This window comes from Corapipo altera, unplaced genomic scaffold, assembly GCF_003945725.1.
Source record: "Corapipo altera isolate COAL_440 unplaced genomic scaffold, ASM394572v1 64, whole genome shotgun sequence".
NCBI classification, from domain to species: domain Eukaryota; kingdom Metazoa; phylum Chordata; class Aves; order Passeriformes; family Pipridae; genus Corapipo; species Corapipo altera.
Genome location: NW_020884893.1, coordinates 2,164,859 through 2,187,281, shown reverse-complemented (window position 1 = coordinate 2,187,281; position 22,423 = coordinate 2,164,859). Strand labels below are relative to the sequence as shown.

General features: G+C 43.5%; 1 protein-coding gene across 2 annotated transcripts in view; it reads left to right on the top strand.

Annotated features, from left to right (window-relative positions):
* The first annotated feature begins 381 nt into the window (after nt 1-381).
* PREX1 (phosphatidylinositol-3,4,5-trisphosphate dependent Rac exchange factor 1) overlaps nt 382-22,423 on the top strand; it is a 145,669-nt gene continuing 123,627 nt past the window's right edge. For both annotated transcript variants that reach the window (XM_027645996.1, XM_027645995.1), the window contains exon 1: nt 382-645. In XM_027645996.1, the coding sequence (XP_027501797.1) occupies nt 490-645 (156 nt within the window). In that variant the 5' untranslated portion in view covers nt 382-489. The remainder of the gene's footprint in view (nt 646-22,423) is intronic.

Here is a 22,423-nt window from a genome sequence, read left to right as displayed (position 1 = left end):
ATGAGGACAGGGGGCTACGAGGGTGTGCGGGGTCGGGTGATGAGGACGGGGGGCTACGAGGGTGTGCGGGGTCGGGTGATGAGGACGGGGGGCTACGAGGGTGTGCGGGGTCGGGTGATGAGGACGGGGGGCTACGAGGGTGTGCGGGGTTCCCGTGATGGGGACGCGATCCCACCGCTCTCGCCCCGCCCCGCCCGGCCGCCCCTCTGTCCGCCGCCGGCCCGGCCATGCCCCGGGGCCGGGCTCCGCCGCCTCCGCCCGCCCCGTCCCTCCCTCCCCGCCCGCCCCTCGCTCCCCCTCCCCGCCGCCGGGGCTTCCCTTCGCGCTCCATTCAGCGGTGCCGCGCCGCTACCCCGGCGTGTCCCGCAGCCGGGCTGCGCTCCGCGCCCGGCCTCTGCAGCGCCTGGCCCCGCGGGCGGGCAGGGCCGAGGGGCCATGGGGGGCTCCTGAGAGAGCGGGGAGCGGAACGCCCGGCCCCGCGCCGCCACCATGGAGCCGCCGCCGCCGCCCGGCGCCCCCAGCGCCGCCGAGCCCGCCGGCTGCCCCAAGGACACCGACCGCCAGCTGCGCCTCCGCCTCTGCGTCCTCAACGAGATCCTCAGCACCGAGCGCGACTACGTGGGGACCCTCCGCTTCCTGCAGTCGGTGAGCGGCACCGCGGGGCCGGGGAGCGCCCTCGGGGGCACCGCGGGGCGGGCGGGGGGCCCCCCAGGCGGCTCCTCCCCGCGGGCCGGGGGCTGCGAGGGGGCGGCGGGGCAGCGCCGGGGCAGCACAACTCGTGGAAGTGCCCGGACCGGGCCCGCTCCACCGGGGGGGAGTTTGTTCTTCTCTTGGAGGGGCTGAGGGGCCGCCGGGGCTGCGGGGCTGTGGCCGCCGGCGCGGAGCGTCCCGGACCGCGCGGGACACGGACGGCCCCGGCTCTGCTCTCCGAGTGCCTCGTCCCTTCGGCTGTTTAGAAGTTGCTTTCACACCCACGTGGAAAACTCTCTCCGTGCTGCCGGTTATTTATGAATAAATGTTATATATGTTTTGGTTTAATGGTAAACATAAATATGTGATTGGGCCGTGTGTGTCTGTGCATGTGGAGGCAATTATACCCGCCTCTGAAATTATCCATGGGCTAGTTCAGAAGAAAAACTCCATCTGGATATTTCCTTTTTCCCATATAGGCTCTCGATGTGGAATTCATCAGCACACCACCACACCCCTCCAAATAACTAGAAAAGCCTGCAGTAAAAGTTGCTAGATAACAGAAATGCCATTTTAAAAAAAAGAATAAACTATTTGATCACACAGAGATCAAGAATCAAAGCAAGGGAAGTCTCTGCAGAGATTTCTAAAAGATTGGTCAGGGCAGAAATTCTTTCTGGTGTTTTGCTGGATGAGTAGTAAACTCTGGTTTCATCTGACTGGGCTTGAGCCCTTTTTGACCTGTCCTTCTGGCAAGGTTTTTGTTTGTTTTTTTTAAAAATCAGTTTGTCTTCAATGTTTTTCAGATTCACCCAAGTGGCAAGCTGTCTAGCATAAAAGATAAAGGAAAAGGATGTGGTTGCTTTATGAACTAGTCTCTACTTGAATCCTCCTTTTCTCTCTCCAGTAGTTGAACTCAAAGCCTTTAATTTGAGAAAGCTTCCAGCTGAAGTGCCAGTTAGCTTCATTTAGAACTGTGGTTCTGTCTCCGTGTGAGAAGATTTTTTAAAAAAAGCTGCAAGTTGCAGAAGTGCCCCACCCTACAGACAAAATAAACCCAAAATCCTTCAGAAAACTCCTCTGTCCTAAGTACTGAATTTGAGACTTTATCAGCTGCAGGCTAGACTGTAGGTTCAAGCTACATATATTTTTAGCTCCAGTTCTTAGAGCTAAATGTGTTTGCAGAGTTAACTAATGGGATTTTCGTATATTAAAAACCTCCCAAAAAGTCATTTATTTATTTACATTCGTTAAGTTGGCAGTTTTCATGAGAGCAGTAGTGAGTGATATGCCCTGGCTAATGGCAGGAGGGGATCCTGATGGAGCACACTGGGCTGTGGTGTCAGGCTGGCACTGCAGGCAGTCAGAGCCCTCCTGAGGCACTTTGTTACTGGGTGTAGAGTGGCTGGAGTGTTGGGCGTTGGTTCTGGTAGTGCAGCTTTACCCCCCTGTGGAGTTTGTGTTTTGGTAATTATGTTTGAATAAAGCACTGAGGGGTGGGATCTTTCCAGTCTCTGAGCCTTGGTTTAGAACAGCATCCACACACAGGCTTAACTTTATGCACGTGTCAAATATTCATGTGCTGTCCTAAATAATGATAGTTTCTTTAGTCATTGACCTATTTCTTATGGGCTGAATCTCTGTTCAGCTGCATTTGGGTAGTGGAATGGTGTTAGCCCTCAGGAAAGGAGAATGAGGATCCTACTGCACTGTGTGAGGGTAAGAAGAGCAGTAGCGGGATGAAAGTTTTAAAAATAAAATTTGGAGTGTGAAATATTTTCTGCATAAACTGCATGGATAGCCATAACTTAATCCTTCTAACAAGGTAACCCAAGGGAGAGAATTCTGCCCTGCCTCCCACGGTGGGCAGCTGAGCTGGCATGCAAGGATAATATCATCCACATAATCACTGGGACTATAGGCAGTTGTAGTCCAAAAGTTTTACCTTATGACAAATGAATATACACTAATGAAAGTGCTGCTGCAGCTCTGGGACCTTGTGTTCTCAGCTCTGCTTGGACCTCACAAAGGAAGGCACTTTACTCCATTAGGTGGTTCTCCTGAGTGCACTGGTGTTGCTGCAGAGGAGCCACAGCTCCTGCCCCACGGGTCTCCTGCTCCCCAGCTCGTGTTCTGTGTGAGCAGCACTTCCCCAGCACAAAATAAACGTGCACTGGGGTGAAGCACCAGGTTAACGCTCCAGCGTGGCTGGGTGAGGTTGGTTGGTTTCTTCACAGTGTGAGTTGTACTGAAGTGGTTTATGCTCCGTACGATCCAGAGGCAATTTTGGCTGCAGTGAAAGCAGTTCTGTGCGGGACAGGTGCAGTGCCCAGATCTTCTGGAAACTTGTTCCTGTCAAACATGAGCTGAGAGGGCATGTGGGGGGCAGGTTCCTTTGCTTAAGAAACTTCAGTAGCTTGGATTAAATAAAGAGAGGCTAAATCTCATCTTTCTATCACCAGAATGAGTTTTCCCCACGGAGGCTGGGACAGTTGTGCTTTAGAAAAAGATTATGTGAGGGAATCTGTGCTCTTTGTTAAATATTTGCTATTGAAGCCCTAGTCCTCATTAAGTATTCTCAATAAACAATGTTTTAAAAAGCAAACAACTAAATTCTATGGGTTTATTCAGAGCACTGAGGGTGCTTGCTGGCAGCAGCTTCCTGTGTTCCCTAGTAATGTAAAAGAATCTCTTAAGTATTTAATACTATGCATTTGCAAATAAATCAAAGTAACTTCAATTTATTAACAGTGGTTTAATCCTTTTTAGAAGATTCATATGTGATGTTTAAGGAAAGGTTTCATTTTTCTTTTCTTTTTTTTCCTATGCTTTGAAACCTTTTCCCACAAAGCTGCAGGGGAAAGTAGGTTTACTATAATCATGAGGACTCAGTCCTTGTTTCCTTTGCCTAAAAGATTGTGGTCCATATTTAGCTCCCATAATACTTAAAGTTATAAAACATTGAGTTCTCTTTTCTAACAATAATAATTGTGTTAGTCACCGTTAAGAACATTTTGCTATGAGTTTTGCACTCATTTAATGAAAATGCTACAGATGTTTACCTATTTAAATAACATTTAGTCTCTAGAATCTGTTATTTTTCATACCTAAAGTAATTTTGGCAAATTTGAGTTACATGTGCAAATTTAACTTAGATTTCCCATCGTTTTTCACTGTGTATGTGATTTGTAACGGTTTTATTTCATTTAATTTTGGACACAAGAAGGTATTTCGTGTCAGTTTTACTCCTCTTTAGTTTCTGGTACTCCTGTTGATATTTGTATTATATGTATATATACATATGTGTATGTATATATATATAATGTATTGTAGTATAATGTATCAGAACTATAGATAGAATGAAACCCAGTAGCTTTTCTGTGGTTTGTTCCATATCTTACGAGGTGAGATGATCAATTCCAGTGGATAGAGTCTGGATTTTATATTAAATGGTAATATAATACAGCCATAACACTATATGCATATCATGATGTCAGGAGTCTTAATTTTCCTCCATTTAGCCTCAAAGTGAGAGGTTGAGAGGGGAAAAATTTTTTTTTCTACCAACTCACATCTGATGACCTGAAGTTACTGATTTGATTAGGAATATTCACATGCTGTGTTGTGTCTTGTCTTATGTGTCATTTTGTTAGGCGGGTGTGGTATTGCAAAATATGGAATCCTCCTTGAAGAAATGCTGTGTAAATCAGGAATATTAATAGACAATACTACAGTTATGCAGCTAGGTTACTACCTTTACCAATAAAGGCTGATTACACAGCCAAACCTTTTAAGCAGCAGGGAGAGCTGCTAAGATCATTAAAAGAACTACTGACCAAATGAGAATCAAAGTGGAAAATTGTCAGAAGCTAATGGAACTTTACTGAAAGTTTCTGGAGCAAGATAAACTTCAAAGAGATAAAGGCAGATAATTCTTTGTACGTCTCTGGTGGGATCATACACCCATAAGGATTTTCAGGCTCCAGACGTCAAGATTCAATTAATCCTTTAAAGGCCTCTTTTAACTCGGTGCAACCTATGCAGAAGTGTTTGCATTGTCTGTGTAATCTTAAATATTTCTTTTCTGCGTGACAGAATCAAGCCAGGTGATAATTTAGTTAGGATGACCAGTGGGGTAAATGCCAGCTTCTGTCTGCTGGCACCCAGGACTGTGGGCTGGCTGAGGTGCAGCCCTTGGGCTTGGCCAGTCCCTGGGTAACTGTTCTTGCCTGTGCTGTCATTGGTGTGGAGAAGTCACACACAGTTCATTGAGAACAGAAAGGCTGTGGGTTGTTTGACTGCTGCCTGGTCATTCCAGAGAATCCCAGTCAAATGTGTGACACTAATACTGAAGTAATTAAAGACCAGCTTTCAAGTAAGGAGGTACAGGAGCCCTGAGCAATTTCAGAAATGCTCATTGACCATTGTTCTAAAAATAAACCGAATAGTGGGTACACAACAGTTAGCTGTCAGTTTTTTAGAGGTTTGTTTTACCAGTTTGGAGATATAATCATATGAATTACACGTGGAAGTGTAGGAGCAGTAATTATCCAATACACTGGATTGCAGAGGTAGGTATTTTGTTGCATCACTTTTTTTTTTTTTGCCATCCTTTAATTTCGCTGCTCTAACCTGCACATGCAGCTCCCACAACCTAGATAATTGCAAATATGTAAAGCCAAATTGTTCTCTATGTTGTATATAAATATGTCTCTTTCATCTTTCCAAAGACAAACCACCAACTTGTAAATTTTAATGTCGGAATGACAGGCTGTACTTTTAGTTTGAGCAATTGCTGTTTGTTCTGTGCAGGCATGAAAACAGTATGAAAGTCGAATTGTTCTTACCAGATAGGTATCAGGTTGGATAAGTAGTTGTACCAGTACTATTTTTAGGTTTTAATACTATGCCATCCTTTATTTTTATATGAAGACTAGAAGTCTTTTTCAATCCTATCAATTGTATAACTATGTTAGGTAAGATGTGCCATCAGATACATTAACCCACATCCTACAGACTCAAAATATTTATGTTTTGCTCCCTTTCCTTACTTGCTTTATGGTTGTAATTGATCTAGTATCTCTGGATTTTGCACTCCACCCATCTTGAAACGTGATAAACATCACAGGCTTGGTTTTTTTTTTTTCCTTCTTCATATTTCACAATGCTGTTTGCATCCAAGACGGGGCTCTGGTGCTCAGATAGAGCAGCACACAAACCATTTGTCTCAGCTGTGGGGTGTGGTTTCCTGTCCTCCCCTGTTCTCTGCCTGTTTCCCCCCAGCAGATACAGATAAATGCTGATTCTGAAAGGTGAACCATATGGTTTGGGTAATGTTGCTCCTTTATTATGAGACAGCTAAAAGCAACTGGGGAGAGGAAGGAGGTGGAAAAGGAAATTGTTGGAGATGATCTGAATTAGTTTTGCTGTTCTGTTATTTTGGGTCAGTTGGTCACCTATAGTTGCTGGGACTGCAAATGATCAAGATTTTCTTCTGTTTAGTCTTAATATCATGGGACACTTCCTTAAAAAGCCTGGTTCCTGACGTATTTAAATTGAGGAAGATCACAACTTTCATTTTAAATGTTGTGTTTGTAGCCCTTCTGGTTGTAAAGCACAGATCGAAGATAGAACAGTAACAAAAAAAAACCCACTCTTGAGTTTTTAGGGGCTTTTGTTATGACTCTTGAGTATTTGGGGTTGGTAATTCTGCTAGTGGAGTTTTCTGTTTAGACTTAAGTATAGTGCAAATTCTGCTGCTAAAGGCTGTAGTGCAAATAGGTTAAAAGGTCCTTTTGCCCTGGATACAAAGAGAAAATGTGAAGAAAACAGTCTGGATGTAGAAGGTGAAGCATAGCTGAAAAGAACAGAAAAGCAAAACAAAGCAAAGAGGAAGCTCTGAAAATATTTATTTGTCTGAGCCCCTGGTCTAGAGAGCCCAGATTACAGCCACAGGGCTCAGAGCAGGGCTGGAAGGACACAGGATTCCCAGGTTCTCTCCTGCTCTGACATGTGTGTCTGAGCTTAATGTGTCACTCTGAAAATCGTGGGCCCAGCCCACGTCTTTGGCAGCGAGGCTTCACAAGTCACAGTTACCTCGGAGTACAGCAGGTTTTTTATAAGAATTAAGGTGTTTAAGTCTTTTTGCACTCTCACAGAATTTCCACGATGAGAAAACATTAATAACTCCCCCGTGTAGTTGCACCAGTTTACTGCCACACAAGTGAGAACTAAAACTCCTTTCTCTTCATTTCCTTTAGCTCATTGAGCTCGATGTGCATCTGACCCTTGTTACCCTTTATCTCAGACCTGCTTTGGCCTCCTTGCGTCCTTCAGAGTGAGGTGTTCGACCTGGTTCTGGCTCTGCATCTCTCCCTTCTCTTGGTTACAGTGCTCTCATCAATCAGCCCCTTTGCCTTTTGTCCCTCCCTCTCGCTCCAGGGATGCCAGTTGTTGTCTGAACATGTGCCATGATCTCTGGGGGAGGAGGGAGAGCTTGGCTGCCCTGGGCTTTCCCAGCGCCACGCTGGTGCCTCTGCAACAAAACTCCCTTGCGATAGCAGTCTGGGAGCTGAGGGAGTGCGGGGAAGGGAGGGACAGACACCCCGGGCTCTGGTAGGAAGGGCAGAGGGATCAAAAAGCGAACCCGGCATCACGGAGAGCAGAAGTTATTTGAGCTCCATGCATAGCTTAATGCTTGATTTTTACAGCGTTTGTGGCCGATATTTGCAGGAAGCAGATTTATACCCGTTACGGGAGCTTGTTTGTCCCGAAATATTGGAAGGGAAAAAGTTTGAAAGCTTTGCTAATTTTCCACTTCCCGGGTCACAGTGTTTCTGCCCGAGGCAGGAGTACTGATTTGCAAGGGTGGGAAATGTAAAATTGAAGAACCACATATCACAGAATCGAGAAAAATCGTCTTGGAGAGAATCTTGACAAACCATTGTGTTCTGATATGTAAGGAGCTTAATTTCTGATGGTTTATCCGGATGTTTCAAGGTTGTTATTATTAGAAGTGTCTTCTTAATGCCTAAATATCTAATATTATTTTGCACTGAGCACGTAGGTGATCTTTTTCTCTTTGCGTCAAACCCTTAAATATTTCATGGATGTTTCCCCATTTAATTTCAGACTAGACTAAATTGTCAAATTGTTTAACTTTCTCAAAAAATATTTAATTGTACTTGTGATAATTCTTATGCTGTTATCTGGATTCTCTAATCTATTTATTTCCTGAACACTAGTGCCCAAAACGCCAGAGCCTTAAGAAAGTTTTATCTGAGTTCATATCTGCATTTGAGGACAACTCCTTGCTCATATCAGTGACTGTGACTAGGTGCTGGCATATAGCATTTATGAGAGAAGTTGCATATTTAGGCTTCTGGGGGGTACCCTGGAAGTGCAACACTGAACCCTCCTCAAGGGGAAGAGAGTGATGAGTTTGCAGCTTCCCTGTGTTCAGACCCTGGCAGTCCCAGAGGCATCAGCTTGGAAAAGCAGGATCTCCCAAGCGCAGTGTCTGCCTTCAGGCACCCAGATGAGTCTGTGACAGATGAAGCTTTCAAAAAATTACTTATTTCTGTTGCCTGCCTATTGTCTGCTTCAGGCACTTGCAAGAAAATATAAGGGACTATGTGTGAATTTCCCTTTTCTTTGCAACTGTAGAAGTTGCAACTTTTCTGTTTTGTTCTCCTCAAATGGCTTTGCAGCCTGCAATGGTAAAGGCCTTGCACAGTTGCAGAGTGGTTTAGGATATAAATGTATGTTTTTGATTTTGATGATGGTTGAAATCCCTGTGCAAATGGCAGTCTGTCCTGGTCACCACCAGAGAGTATTGCTGGCCCCAGCCCCTCAGGGGCAAAGGCTGCCATCAGTTTTCGTGCATGAAAATGGGAACTTAATGACAAAGTTTTGCAGAAACCTTATGGGAGCTCTGATATCTCGTTGGACCAGGCTGTTACTGTGGCAAAGGCTTTCAAATCTCCTACACCTCACCTTCTTTTTTGAGATACTCTTCAAGTTAGGAAAGAGAAGTATGGACTCATCTAGTTTGTGAAGGTTTTTTTTATTCACTAATAGCAATGGCCATGATTACAGCAACCTGTTTTGTGGATAAAATCTTTAAAATTGTCCTGAATGCTTGCATCTCCCAGTTTCTCTGGCTACATGGAGAGGTTGCTTTGCAATCATCATTCAGCCAGGCCCTTTTATTTTGTGCCTTAGATGACATGAAAACATGGGTAGTTCCCTAATACCTCTGCTTATTACCATTGCATTTGTATTGTGGTGGGATACTTAGTCTATATTTACACAGCAGTGTTTCGCTAAATGCTCTGAATTGAGAGATGATCCCTTGGGTAGTGCACTCAGAGGTGGTGCTGTCTCAGAGTGCATGAAGGCTGTTTGAATTAGGGATGCAAAAGTTACACTGTGGCATAAGGTGACTGCTACTTCTTCCTCTTTTAGTGTGGCATTCAGTCCCCGCCCCCCTTTTTGACTCTCTTTCAGTGTTTTGTTTTCTGTTTTCAACTCATGTTGAAGTAACCAGCCCTGTCTCTTTGAAGGATGGGCTGGAAGCATCATTATCTTATCATGTTTCTTATCAATTTTGAAGAGTTCCCATTTAGGAGTGGGCATGACTGCAGCAATCTCAGCCTTTAACAGCCAGAGGCAAGGAAAGATTTCAAATAAACAACAATGTCGTTTCTCAATCTGCTACAGAGACTTCCTTTTGGAGGGATGCAATTCATGCAAAGCCATCTCATCCAGACTGAATGCTACCTTTGACTGCTTTTCCCTGCTGGGTCACAAACAGAGGCTTGGACTGGGGATTGCACCAACAGCAGGCATAAAACTTGACCAAAGCCTTGGATTTAAATATTACTGCTGATGAAGATTCCTGCTTAATTGCTTAGTCAGGTGTGATTAGAGCTTTAAGACTATCTCTGCATGTATCATCCAGACAAGCTGTAGCAGAGAGAGAGAGATCTGTGCTGGGAGAGAACCTCAGGGTGGTTGTCTGGATAAAATGCCTGACTTCTCCTTCACCCTTCTGTAGATGCCACTCATCTGAAGAGGCCTTGGCTCCCTTTGAACTGCAGATCTCAAGAGTAGAGTAAGAGAAAACAGCTCTGTGGTAATGAGCTAATGAGCCCTCCTTCTTAGCAGTAACTCACTGCTTACACAGCTGAGTACCATATGTCAGGCATCAGACACTGGTTGCCCAAAGCTGGATGTTGCTCTGAGAGGCTCCTTTGAACCTGGGGACCTAAAGGCAGGTCAGGTATTGACCATTGTGGCATTGTGAAGGTTGTGTATGAATGGCTGCCTGCCCTTCCACCCACTGCTGTCAGCACAGGAACTTGTCACAAACTGGTTGGCAATGTCACTTCCTACATATGTCATATGTCTTTGAGTTGCAGGGAGGGCAATAGATTTCTAAACCCTGATTATTTAAAGGTTAGGGTAGTTACTGAGATGATGGGACTGTGGAACTGAGTTAAAGGAATATTTAGGTTCATGTAAGGATATTGGGTCATTCTCACTGCTGTTGCCATTGCTGTAATTATTTCACAATCAGCCATACAAATAATAACCTTGCTGCAACTCATCTGATATCTTGTGACTCATGGAGTAAATTTGCTGACCTTTCTTAACCTGACTTGCATTTTGTACTTCTGATTTTGTTTGTGGTCAGTTCTCGTGCCAACAGGTTAATTTGTTGGTTACCAAACTATGTTTTTATGTAAAATGAAGGCACTTTTTTTAACAAGCACTGTTGTTTAGTCATTAAAAATCTTTTAGATTAGTCACAATTTATTTGGCCCAGTAATACACTTCCAGTTAAAAAAAATAAGAAAGGGAGCAAACCATCTAATATGCAGGGTGCTGATTATATATTCCCTGTGGGTTTGTCAGTTGTTAAGTTGCCACTCTCTGAGTGATAGAACCAACATTTCCAGGGCTCCTGCTTCAAGCATGTATTAGGAACTGTTTGGTTGCATGTTTTGGGTGTGAAACTTGATGTGATCGGTCCCGGAGTTTGACTTGCACAAACCAGGCTGCTGGTTTAGTTGTGCACCAGTGCTGTTGCTGGTGACACCAAAGCCACATCCTTTCTGCTAAGGTCTCTTGGCCCTGTGTGTCAGAATAAGCAAATGTTGATCCCTGAAAGGCACGTTGCTCACCCTTTCCCTGAGAGCACCACTTCTAAAGAGGGAGGCTGGTACAGTCCTTTGCACTGGTGACCCACCAAGGAGCGATGCTTATCTTTGGGGTCTGAGCAATTTATTAAGAAACAGCTTTAAACCCATGAGACTCATTTAGTGGATGGCTGTCAGACTTTACATGCCTTTGTACATGACGGAGTGGGTTTAGGTTTAAAAAAATCCTAACAACACCATCCACATCCTTTTACACCTTTTTTTATCTGCAGTAAATCACAGCAGTGATAACACTTTTGTCCTGAAAGTTTTGCCTGCTCACGCTTCTGGCATGCTAACCACGGTTTGGGTAATTTGGAACAACCCATCACGGGATACACAAGGGAAATACTTGTCAGGAAAGAGGGGAAAACATAAAAGTTTGCATTCAGGGGATTATTTTGGAGGCTGAGGAAGCTGACAATGAGAGGAGTTCCATGATACTCAAAATGTGTGTCACTGGTGGAGGGCCCTGCTTTGGGGACAGACTCCTGATAAGAACTCAGTAAAATGCAAATTCTTATCTCAGAGAGGTGGGTGGGTTTTAGCTACACAGCAAAGTCTCAGTCCCATGGGGCTTTCTGTCTGATCTGGCAACTGCTTTGAATGCATCACCTCACAGGGAGCCTTGGCTGTTAACCTCATCACTAGGTGGCTAAAGAAGCCCCTTTCATTTTGTGTGAAGGGGCAGCAACAGAAAGCTGTAAAACTTTTGACCTGGTAAAATGTTTTGCACTCTGAAACCTGATTCTTAAACAGAATCCAGGTTGTTTTGGGAAAGATGGACAAGCCTAATGTAGGTGTACATGAGTAGGCTACTTAATAAGTAGGTCACAGAGGAAAAGGCAGGGAGGCAAAAGTTTATCTGTGCTGTTAGAGCTGATCAGTGGTTAATGCTCTGTGTTGTTAAGCAAGAGACTTCAGCTACAAATGTAGTAAACAAAATAGTGCCAGGCTTTATTCTCTGGTCCTGAGGCCAACTGGCATGATCTGGTCTTGTCTTGTACCACTGAGCAATGTGAGTCTCAAAGTAGGATGGATTCATTCAGACTCCCTGTAGGGAATGGTCCTGGTCTGTCCTATCTGGCACCAGGCCTGAGAATTGTTTGGGACAATGCTGGTAGGCCCAGGCCAAAGTGTGCCAGGAAACCTTTTACCAGTTTTCTCCAGAATTGCAAGGCTCAGGCCCACGTCCCAGCCCTTGGAGCTCACCATGGCCTCAGCTCCCACCCCAGGCTGTGGGACATCCTGCTAGAACAGCCCTCTGGCAGAACAGAGCTGAATCCCAGGCCCAGGGTTAGCTTTTCTGGGAGGGTGGCTGATGTGGTTGCATTTATTTCTGATGCTTTGTTGTTATGTGAAAGTCCTACATGCCAGGCCAGAGGTGCTAGAAATATGTTTTGTCAGCCTTCCTTAGACTTCTGTCATTACTGACTGTTGTCGTTACTTGAGGTCTTTTATTTTGTTTAATGTGCAGGGGAGACAGAAAAGAAATACAGTTTAGTTTAAAGACTGCTTCAGGACAGCATAAAAAGGAACTGGACGTTAATTACCTAATTCAGAGTATCATTACTGACAGTTGTGAGCTGAGATATCATAGACTGAAAGCATTTTGGTCCTTCATATGAAGAGTGCTTGCTCATTTCTCTTTTATTTACTTCCCTTTTTATTGAGGAAAATCAGAGGCTTCAAACAATAATCATTGGACACTTGCATATATTTTTTTTAGCTCGTGTCCCTTTGGGTGCTGGTGGTTCTGTCTGTGTTGTGTTACTGAAACTGTGCTCAGAAGTCAGCTCAGATGGGAAGCAGCTGTTTGTGATGAGAGGGTGTTGACAAGACACAGAATAAAGGAAGAACAGCAGGGGAAGTTTTTCAAGGAGAGCTGCAGAAGTGTGTTTGCTGTGAGCATTGGTCTGTCAGAGGCATGATCCCTCAACAGGAAAAGGAGAGATACATATTTGTTAAGGAGACACTTTTCACAGAGTTTGGCTCCTTTGTTGCCTCTTAAAACTTTACGTGGGAAATGATCCCTGTTGCAAATACAGGTTCCCTCCTCTGCGTTGGCACCAGTATTCTGCTCACATGTGAGGAGAAAGAATGTGTCCTGAAAACTTGTCAGTAAATAAGTAATGATTTTCAGGCTGTTAGGACCAAAGATGATTGTTTTGGAAGGTATAGTGGAAAAGTGAGGCTTACCAATTAAGTTATTGATACAAGACAGAAGTACCACTGGAGTTTTTAACTTAGTCATTGAATGGTACAGGAGACACGAAACCCGGTACATTCAGTGTTGCAGGAATTGTTTTGCTGGGCTTTTTACTGAGGCTTCCAGCTTTGCCAGAACTGAACTTCTAGGACTGTGCTGCATTCAAGTCACATTGCCCCACGTTCTTGGTGTGCTGTTGCCTTCCTTTACAATGATTGCAAAGCCCTTGTGCAAGGACAGATAACCTCACTGCACGTGGGTTTTTTCACTTCTGTGTGTTCCTCCTTCAGCCCTTAGAAATAGCATTTGCCAGAATAACTGCACTTAGAGGTTAGGGAACAAGAGCAAGAAGCATTTAGAAACAAAATTGGACCAATAGATATAAAATATAGTCAAGGCTTTTGAACTGAATTTAACTGGAAAGAGTATTTGTTTTAGAAATGAATGAAAGAAGTCAAAAAGACAGGTCACTGCAGACATATGACATCATTGCATAGTCTTTCACTATTCACCAGCTATGATGGCTCTCTGAAAAAGTCAGCTGTGGGCAGTTCCTGTTGTTATAAATTACCAATTGTGCACAGTTTTTATTACTTTTCTTTGCTTTATGTTCTTGGTTGAGTTTGGGTTTTTTGTATGTTGGTCAAATGGGGCAATTATTCAGTGAGCAAAACAGCCCCTAAAGAAGTGTATGTTTTCCTCTTTTTTGACTGTTAAGCCGTTCTTTCTTTAAACATTTAAAGTACTCAGCTACATCTTGATTTTTGGCATGGTGAGCAGATCAGGCTGATGAAACTTCTGCTTTGTGGATGGATTTGTTGGTGAAGGGTGCTGGAAGTTTTCTGCAGTTACACAGAATACAGGGGGAAATCAAAAAAGAAGTATTATGTAGGGTGGTACTCTGTTTTGCATGATGTCTGGTAGAGCACCTTTGGAGCATTCTGCTACCTCTGCAGACTTTTATCTGTGGGAGCAGAAGCCCAGGGGGAGCTGGGAAGGCTCAGTCTGTTCTAGCAGGTATCTGTCACCTTGCAGGATCAGCACCTTCTGCATGTAGAATATGAACATCATGAACAGCGAGGTACATCTGGTGATTCCACTCTGACCTCCATTCCCTTCCCTATTTAAAAACAGCTTAATATGCATCTTGACATAAAATAAAGCCAGAAAGAGCAGCCATGCTCTTGATGGGTTTTGTCTGTTATACTGTGCATGCAGTGTGTCATAAGAGATCCTTTTGCACAATACAGGCCAGTGCATCTTTCTTAAGCAGTTGCACAAGAAAAGCCACAATATTTGGAAAGTAAAGTATGAATCAAAGTTTTTTTTACAGCACCCAAGGAGAGGAACTGAAATTTGCAAAGAGCAAGCAGGAACAAAATTGCAGTGGCAGCATTACCACGTCCAGGTGGAAGCAAGGCTGCATGACATCAGTTCTCTTTTCATGTGGTTCTGGGGGAGCTGCTCGGGCAGCATGGTGTCGAAAACCAGCTTAAGCCAGTGGAAAGAAAAGGTTCAGGCTATTTCACTTAGAGAAGAAGAAAATTTTGCTTTGAAGTGCATTGATAATAAAGATACTGGTCTCTGTTTATGCAGGACTTTTTTTGAGTGGATCATCTCAAAACAGACACACAGTATTTAGCAGGAGAAACTGAGGTGCAGAAACCCAAAATGAGTTGTGCAAAGGCTGCAGGTACCAGAGCCTCGTGTCCATTCCTTACCTCTTCTAGAGAAAAAACTGAGCAAAAGATGTCACATGAGCTACACGACTTTTTTTGTTAAAAAGTGCAACAAAAATGTTAATTCTTTAATTCAGCCTTCAGGCAACCTTCAGCTGACACATCCTTGGCAGTTAGTGCTTGATGAATTGGTGGTCTTAGCTCAATTCCAGGGGGACTGTTAGGCATAACCAGAAGCAGTATTGACAGTCCCTGTGCACAGATAAAGAATCAATGGGAATGGGAGGCATTAACAGTTTTCCATTCTGGGAATACCTCTGCTGGATGCAAGAGACTGTGCTGGGAGTTTTCCTGCCCAAGTCCTATGGGAACATAAGGTGTAGAATGTAAGTCTTGGCCCTTCAGGAATTGCCAGTCAGCCACCTTCCCGTTGCTCTGAGGGAGTAATAAAAATGTAAACAAAGAAGTTATGTTGGCTCTCAGAATGACTCAGTGGCAGTTGTCTGAACAGTTGTGCTCATGCTAAAATCTCAGCAAGTGCAAGTACAAACACTTGGACATCTGGTAGTTTCACACTTGCCTGTCTGTTTGTGTGCGAGCTGCTGAACCAAACCCTTCCCCACGCTCTGCAGAAGGACTTTCTGAGGCAGTAAGTGCAAGCCTGAGTTCTGCAATCAGCACACATCGAGCACAAAGGGTATAAAATTAGAAGTGAAGTGAAAGTGTCAGTGGTTAGAATGTACTGCTGGTGCTGGCCCTGCGTTCACTGGGAAAAGCTGTCTGGCCAAGCGAAACAAAACTGTCTAAGGCCAGGCTGAATCCAAGGAGAGATTTCAAAAAAGTTGTTATAAAAGTCAGTATATAGAACATTTCACTTGTGTGGCTTCTCTGTACTTGTTTTTTTGGTGAGGAGCTGGAACTTCAGAGATGTATATTCAGAAGGGAAGTTTTTTCCTCTGTAATTTTTTAGCTTCAAGGTTCAGAGTTGAAGTTTGAAGTTTGAAAGTAAATTAAAGAAGTATTTGAATCCTGAAATTCACTGCACAAACCTGGCCTTAGGGACAGGACGATTTATTTTTGGTATGTTTTGTACCTCTCTGCGCACTTCTGATCTTTTAAGGCTTCATCTGCCTTCTTTTCATTAATTTTGAAGATATATCTTCACTCAACACCCTTGTTGGGTGTTGTCCTTAAAAATTCTCCTTATTTTCACATAAAAAGATTTTTGTTCACAAGTTCTGAATCTCGGAGGCCCGCGACTGCTTTGTTCAAACTAACACAGTACTAAAATAAAAGCAGTAGCATAACACCTCTCTGCAAACCATGATACTATTGAACCTTTTGAAGGTTCTTTTGGTGAGATTTTGAGGGAGAGTGGGATCATAATTTCAGTATTTCCCGGCCATTGCAAGCAACTGGAAATGCTGGTGTATGTGATATGCCATTACCCTGGATTTCATGTGGTATTTCATGTAATTATCTTAGAGTACAGTAGTCCAAACTAGAAGATATTCTCACCAATTTCACTCTTATTTGCTGCTTAGAGCTCTGCTCTGTGTTTGCAAGCACATTTAAGTGGGGTGGCTGTACCAACTCTCACCGTGTGTGTTTGCCCAGCCCCATTGCTGGAGTCAAGTCCCGTGGTGTGAATGGGGGTGTCTGGGGTTTGTATCCTCAGCTGCCACAGCTTTCTGTAGAAATGCAGATTAAAAGCCTCTGTGGTTTGTTTAAATGCTGAAATATTGAGTTGTAGAGGGCAGCGTTTAAGCAACAGAAGCACATTCTGTACAGTCTTGTCAGAGAGGTCTAACCTTCAGGAGAGGAAGGAACAGAAATTAGAGGGCAAAAATTGGTTCAGCTCTCTCATTTGTATCAGTTTGCAAATGGGAGTCACGGTCCTTAGTCCAAGTGCACATTAATTAACAGTTTGTAGTTGACTGTGGGATGGCAGCTGGAGTGGCTGAAGATTAGGCATTTGCCTTGCATTTTAGAATCAGGAAATGTTAAATACGGATGATATTTGAGTGACAGTTTCAAAGAAGGAAGAGAAATGTGCTGTCTTAGTCTGCTTCTGTTTTCTAGGCTTATGTTATTTTCTTGTGTTTGCTGTGTAAGCAAGTTTCAGCTGAGTTGGTGGAACTGGTTAGAAGGGTTGAGACTTTTGGATGAAGTAAAAACAGATTTCTAAGGTGTTCTTTTGGGTTTGTTGTTTTTGGTTTGTTTGTTTTGTATATGGAGAGTAATTTGGGCTTGAGTGTCCTTTTTCCGTCAGATGATAACACCAGCTGTGGCACTAGTGACAGAAATCTCATCATCTTTTAATTGCAGAGCTTCTTACTTAAGGATGTATTACCTGCCCATTCTGTTGTGCATTTCTGTGGGATCTGGCTAAGTGAATAATTTCTGTCTTCACTCATCATTACACAAATCTTCTCTTAAAGAAAAAGAAGCCTCTCTTTCCCAGCAGTCAAAACACCAGGCAGTGACAGGAGCTACTTCCAAATCCCCCTGTCCCTTGTGTCTAGGTAACATTCACTTGTCAAATTTGCCTGTTTTTCTGGGGCAACTGCTACCTTTAGAAGCTTTTGGATAGGATGCACAATGCCAGACACTCAGCATGATTTCCAGCACATACTTCTTCATGGGAGGCTCTGTGACTCTGTCAGGATTCAGGGTCGCCTCTCCAAAAGGTCTGATGTGCTTTGGAGTACCTGGAAGAAAAAGGTTTGGTGCTTCATGATAAGAGCACTTCTGAAGAGGGGACTTTGTGCCTCATGAGGCAATCCTTTTATCATACTTTGTCCTTGTTTGTGGAGTTATTCTGTTTGTAGGGAGTGTGGGAGAAGGAAGAAAAAAGCTGTACATCAAATTCAGATTTCAGATGTGGGGTAATTCAGACATGCAGTGAAATGCTGTAGCAAGTTTTCTCTCCACATCTTTCTTCAGTCAGCACTGAGATCTGAGTGAGTTGTACATGTTGTGCATACCAAAATTTCGTACCCAGTGAAGAAGTTCTCATTGTTTTCAGTCAGAATATCTTTCAGAGGAGAGATGGAGAGGAACCATGAAAGGCCAGCTCTCCACATTCTTGTCGAGAAGATACAGGTGTGGGCAGGGGAGGGTTAGTGTGGGACAATTATATGAATGTTTTTAATCTTGGATGGCATCAACTTCAGAAAGTTGCCATGGGTCCAGAACTTGAGGAAAGTAATTGTATGAAGGTCTCCTGATTCAGAATTCAGGGAGAATGCTGAAAAGTTGTTAATTTAATCTTCGGAGCTGTGTGACAGGTGTTTTTGTTATTTTTGGTGTTATTTGCACAAAGCTGCTTTTTTGAGGATTCACCTACTCTTACTCTTCATTTGCCTGCTTTGGTTGGAGCTGCCTGTGTAGCAATTATAGCATGAAATAACTGTTTTCAAAGTGACTAGGGCTTATTTTAACCTTCAAGGGGATAAACTCTTCAAGGGGCCACGAACTCTTGAGAAATAAAATTTCTTTTCCTTTCATGTAAAGTTTTTCAGTCATTTTGCTTATAAGGGAATTATATACTCAAAGATGTAAAGAAAATTGTGAGAGAACAGACTAGAAAAATATGTAAAAACTTAGCTTTGCAGGCAGTATTACAAATGCAGGAGTGCAAATATTTCTGCAACATCTCTGAAATAGGATTTCTGTGCAGTGAGGGATAAATACACAACGGGAGAGGAAAGGGGTTCCATTAGGTTTGTTCCTGCACAAAAAGAGGATGTTGGGGCAAGTCTCCACCTGCACAGGGCTGGGGCCTGCACACTCAGCAGAGGGGTCTGCACCCTGCCTGCTGTCCAGGAAGAGAAGGAATGAGGTCTGGCTACAACACTTGCACAGTCCTACCTAAAAATCTTGTTTGGCAGTAAATTCCTTCTGCTTTCTATGTGTTTATGTTTTTAATTTCTAAAACTTATGCCAAGATAGTTCCTCTCACACCACATATATAGATATAGAGATATACTTTCCCCATTTATTAATGGGAGGTACCTTCTAGACTACAATATAGTTATGGGGTTCTTGTTTTTTTATAGTGTATTCTTGGCTATTACTGATTTAAGTGGGGTCTTGATGAGTTTACATAGCAGTCATAACTCTAAACTCATAAGCTATTGATGTGTGGTACAGCTGCTAAAGCATGCATGAGCTGGAAATCTTGGCAGAATCTGAAGTGAGTTATGGAGGGTATTCTTGCATAAAGAGTGTGGTGCTAAATATTAGATGAGTGTGCTCCTCCTCAGCAGCTCATATCTGCTTTCCAGGTTTCGAATTCTCCAGGTGCAGTGGCTGTTTCTTCAGCAAAACAAATCAAAATAAAGAAACCAAAAAAATCTGCTATTTTTTCATATATCACCGTGCAAATCTTTCATTTAATAAAATGCCAGGGAGGTATAGATTCGCTTCGGTGGTGGGAACACGGTAGAAACTTCAATCCCTGCTGCCTTGAATTTTAATCTGTAAATTATTGGAGGAATCTGAGGCCACCAGTGCTTCAGAGGCAGAAATGACTTCAAACAGAGTAAGATGATTGCTCCAAGGGCTGGGTATGAGGGAGCAACAAGAAAGCATTTCTCTTCATTTCTGGGTGGTAGCTTTCTTTGTTGGAGGACAGATGAGCTCATAGCAGAGGCAAGAGTAGGCACAGTAAGGCACAGGCATGCCCCTGGAGGAGAGCTGAAAGAAAGGATTTTTGAAAAGAGAAGAAAAAGGCTAAAAAATCCAATCAGCAGACTCAGGGAACTAAGATCTACTTCTCCCTTCAAAGGCAACTGAAGAGTCATTAGCACGTGGAGAAACCGAAGCGCCGTTTGTGTGACACACCACTTCATACCCTGTCCTGCACACCCTGAGTGTTTGTGTACAAGGGCAGGGAGCCAGTCCGTGTTTCCCTGTGTGGATGTGCCCCCCAGGATGTCCTGCTGAGTGCTGGGCTGGTCGGGGTGCACGGCCTTGGCTCCGCTCTCCGAAAACGAGCGCGGTGATCGTAGAGCGCCCAGTGAGCCGCCCGGTCCCACAGCCTGTGCTCTGTGGTCTGTGCCTGTGACAGACCTGGCCCTCGTGTGTGAGGACAGAACATGAAAAGAACAACAGGAGTGTTCTAAAGCAAAACCCGAATGAATGTGGATTGCTCAGGCTGAAAAGGTTGCCGAGAGGAGGAGAGTAAATTCTTCACTGGATCCATAGTTGATAGGACAAGAAGTAATGGGTTTACATTGCAGCAATTGAGGAAATCAGGAGATGCTTTCAAAAAACCAGGAAAATGAAACAGTGGAATAGGTAAAGCAAATGTTATAAAGTGTCTGAAACTAGTTCTTGTTGAGAATGAATGGATCAGATTGCTGGCAGAAGTGTGAAAGATGCTGTGTGCCTGCCTCAGTTACAGGGTGGCTTTCTGGTCTCTTTTAGTCCTGATTTCTTTCACTCTTTGATTTTAAACAGCGGAGAGGAATTAGTCAAGGGCTTTTTAAATTGCTTTTAGGCAGCTTTCCTGACTGATTATTTCCTGTTACCTGACTTTATGTATTCATGACCCTCATCCTTTTGCTCATGTTGAAATTTGTGAGGGCTCTTTAATATAGCTGAGTGTAAAATTGGGGAGTTTAGCTTGAGGTGTTCCTTTGGTACCTTGAACTGAGAGGGCTGACTGTGCTGAAGCAGAGGAATAGCTCACATAAGCTGGCTGAGAGCAGGGACAGCAGCTTCCAGCAGCAGAGGGGGGTAACCAAGAGGAGGGGTGTCCTATATCACTTAGCAGTTCTTAGCAAATAAAGAGGACTTATCTTTGTAAGTCAATCCAGATAAGTTCCCCCAACTTCTTCAAAAGCCAGCCATATTTAAAACCAGAACAAATCCCTAAAGATACATAAAAAATGTGGATTATTTTGTTGGGGAAACAAACAAAAAAAAAAAGTAAAACAAGTGAAACAAAAGTGATTTTGGAAGTACCAATTTCCCTAAAATTAAAATGTGGAATCCAGTTTTATGGTGCTGTTAGCAGCAGTGGGAAGGAGTACCATGGGGAGTATCCTGTGATACTGGGTGGGTGTTTCACATTTGGGGGAGGTTAATAATGTAAAATGATTTCCCAGAACATCCCTTTTTACCAGGTAAGTTATTTTATTTGTAGTTTCAAGTCTGTCCTTTTAAAAATACGGTGACTTAAGATTCTGTGGCAGTCCATAAGATGACAATATAGATTTGTGACATGACTATCAGAATAATATCCTCTGTCACGTTAAGCAAAATCACCTAACTTGATTAAGAATTTTCTCGTTCTAACGGGGACAGTGTGCAATTCCCTCACATTTCTGGCTAGTCACTTGGGTCAAAAGAATAACAGTGTGCTTTGTCTGCCTGGATTCTCAAAGGTATAAATCACTGGACCATTTTCAGTTGTACATTGAAATTCTCTTTCCTGGTTCTCCTGGGGGAACAGACACTGTCAGCGTTCCCTGCATGCCTGGCTCTGCTGGCTCTGCACAGGAGCACCACTGGAGAATGCAGGTTTGCTGTGCAGTCCGAAGAATTTTGCCCTTGTTCATAGGTTACAATTTAGCTCCAGAACCTGGCTGCTCTCACCTTTCTCTGAATGTTTGGGACATCCAGCTGCCACATTTCCACTCCTCTTTGTCGTGGGTAGTTTGGTTTTGCTGTGAAGTGGCTTCCCCACCCCACTTCCTTAGTGGTTCAGCTGCATTTTTCACTCCTGTAGACAGTATTTCCCCCTCACACTCCTGCCTCCAGCCCTGTATTCCCACACTTTATAAATATACTTGCAGTGGTGCCATAAGCTGTCCCTCCTTATTTATGGATAGAGTTGCAAATTTGATCCAGATGGTGCTGTTTTCTAAAGTCTGCTTCTGAAATCTGTTTGCAAGATATGATCTGCCCGAGCCATATGCCTGATGGGCTGTTTTTGGGAGATCTCCTTTCGGGACTTCTGGTTATTTTTGCAGTATCAAAGCTGTGCTTCCTTAAATGCCTCGAGTCAGTGGGACTGGATCCTTGTGTTTGCCACAGCAGCACAGACAATGTCTAAAAGCTGCTTACACTTACTTGTTATTTTAATTGCTTTAGAGAGACTTAGTGCTCTTTGAGCTTAATAAGAACAAAATACTATTTTACGCTATGTAGTAAATGACAATTAATGATACCATTAGTAGTAATTACTAGCTTTGTATTGAGGCATTTGACAGTAGTTCTGGCTATAGTAGGGGATGCAGTTCCTGAGTGCCAGCCAGTTTAATGGTATCTGTGCTGCCTGGGTGGATCCAAGCTACCCAAGACCACTTGCAGCTTGCACAAAGTCCTTCTTGGTTTCTCTTGTGGACTTAATCTCATGCAATTCATATATTGCCTCTTTTCCTTTTCTCTCACTCTGTTATCTCTCTATGTGCTTACATTCCTTTGTTCTTAAAACTGACAAAAAAAATCTGTGGCATTTAGTGTGCCTTAGCATTTTTTCTTAAGCATGCAGATTATCACACAAGACCTTAAGGAGGTCTCTACAGCTTCAGTTTTGCAAAGCTGTGCCTCTGGAGAGCAGAATAAAAAACCCCACAGTTGTAGAGCAGAGGTGTGTGATGGAATATGGTGAAGTCTGTGCCTCAGGGAAA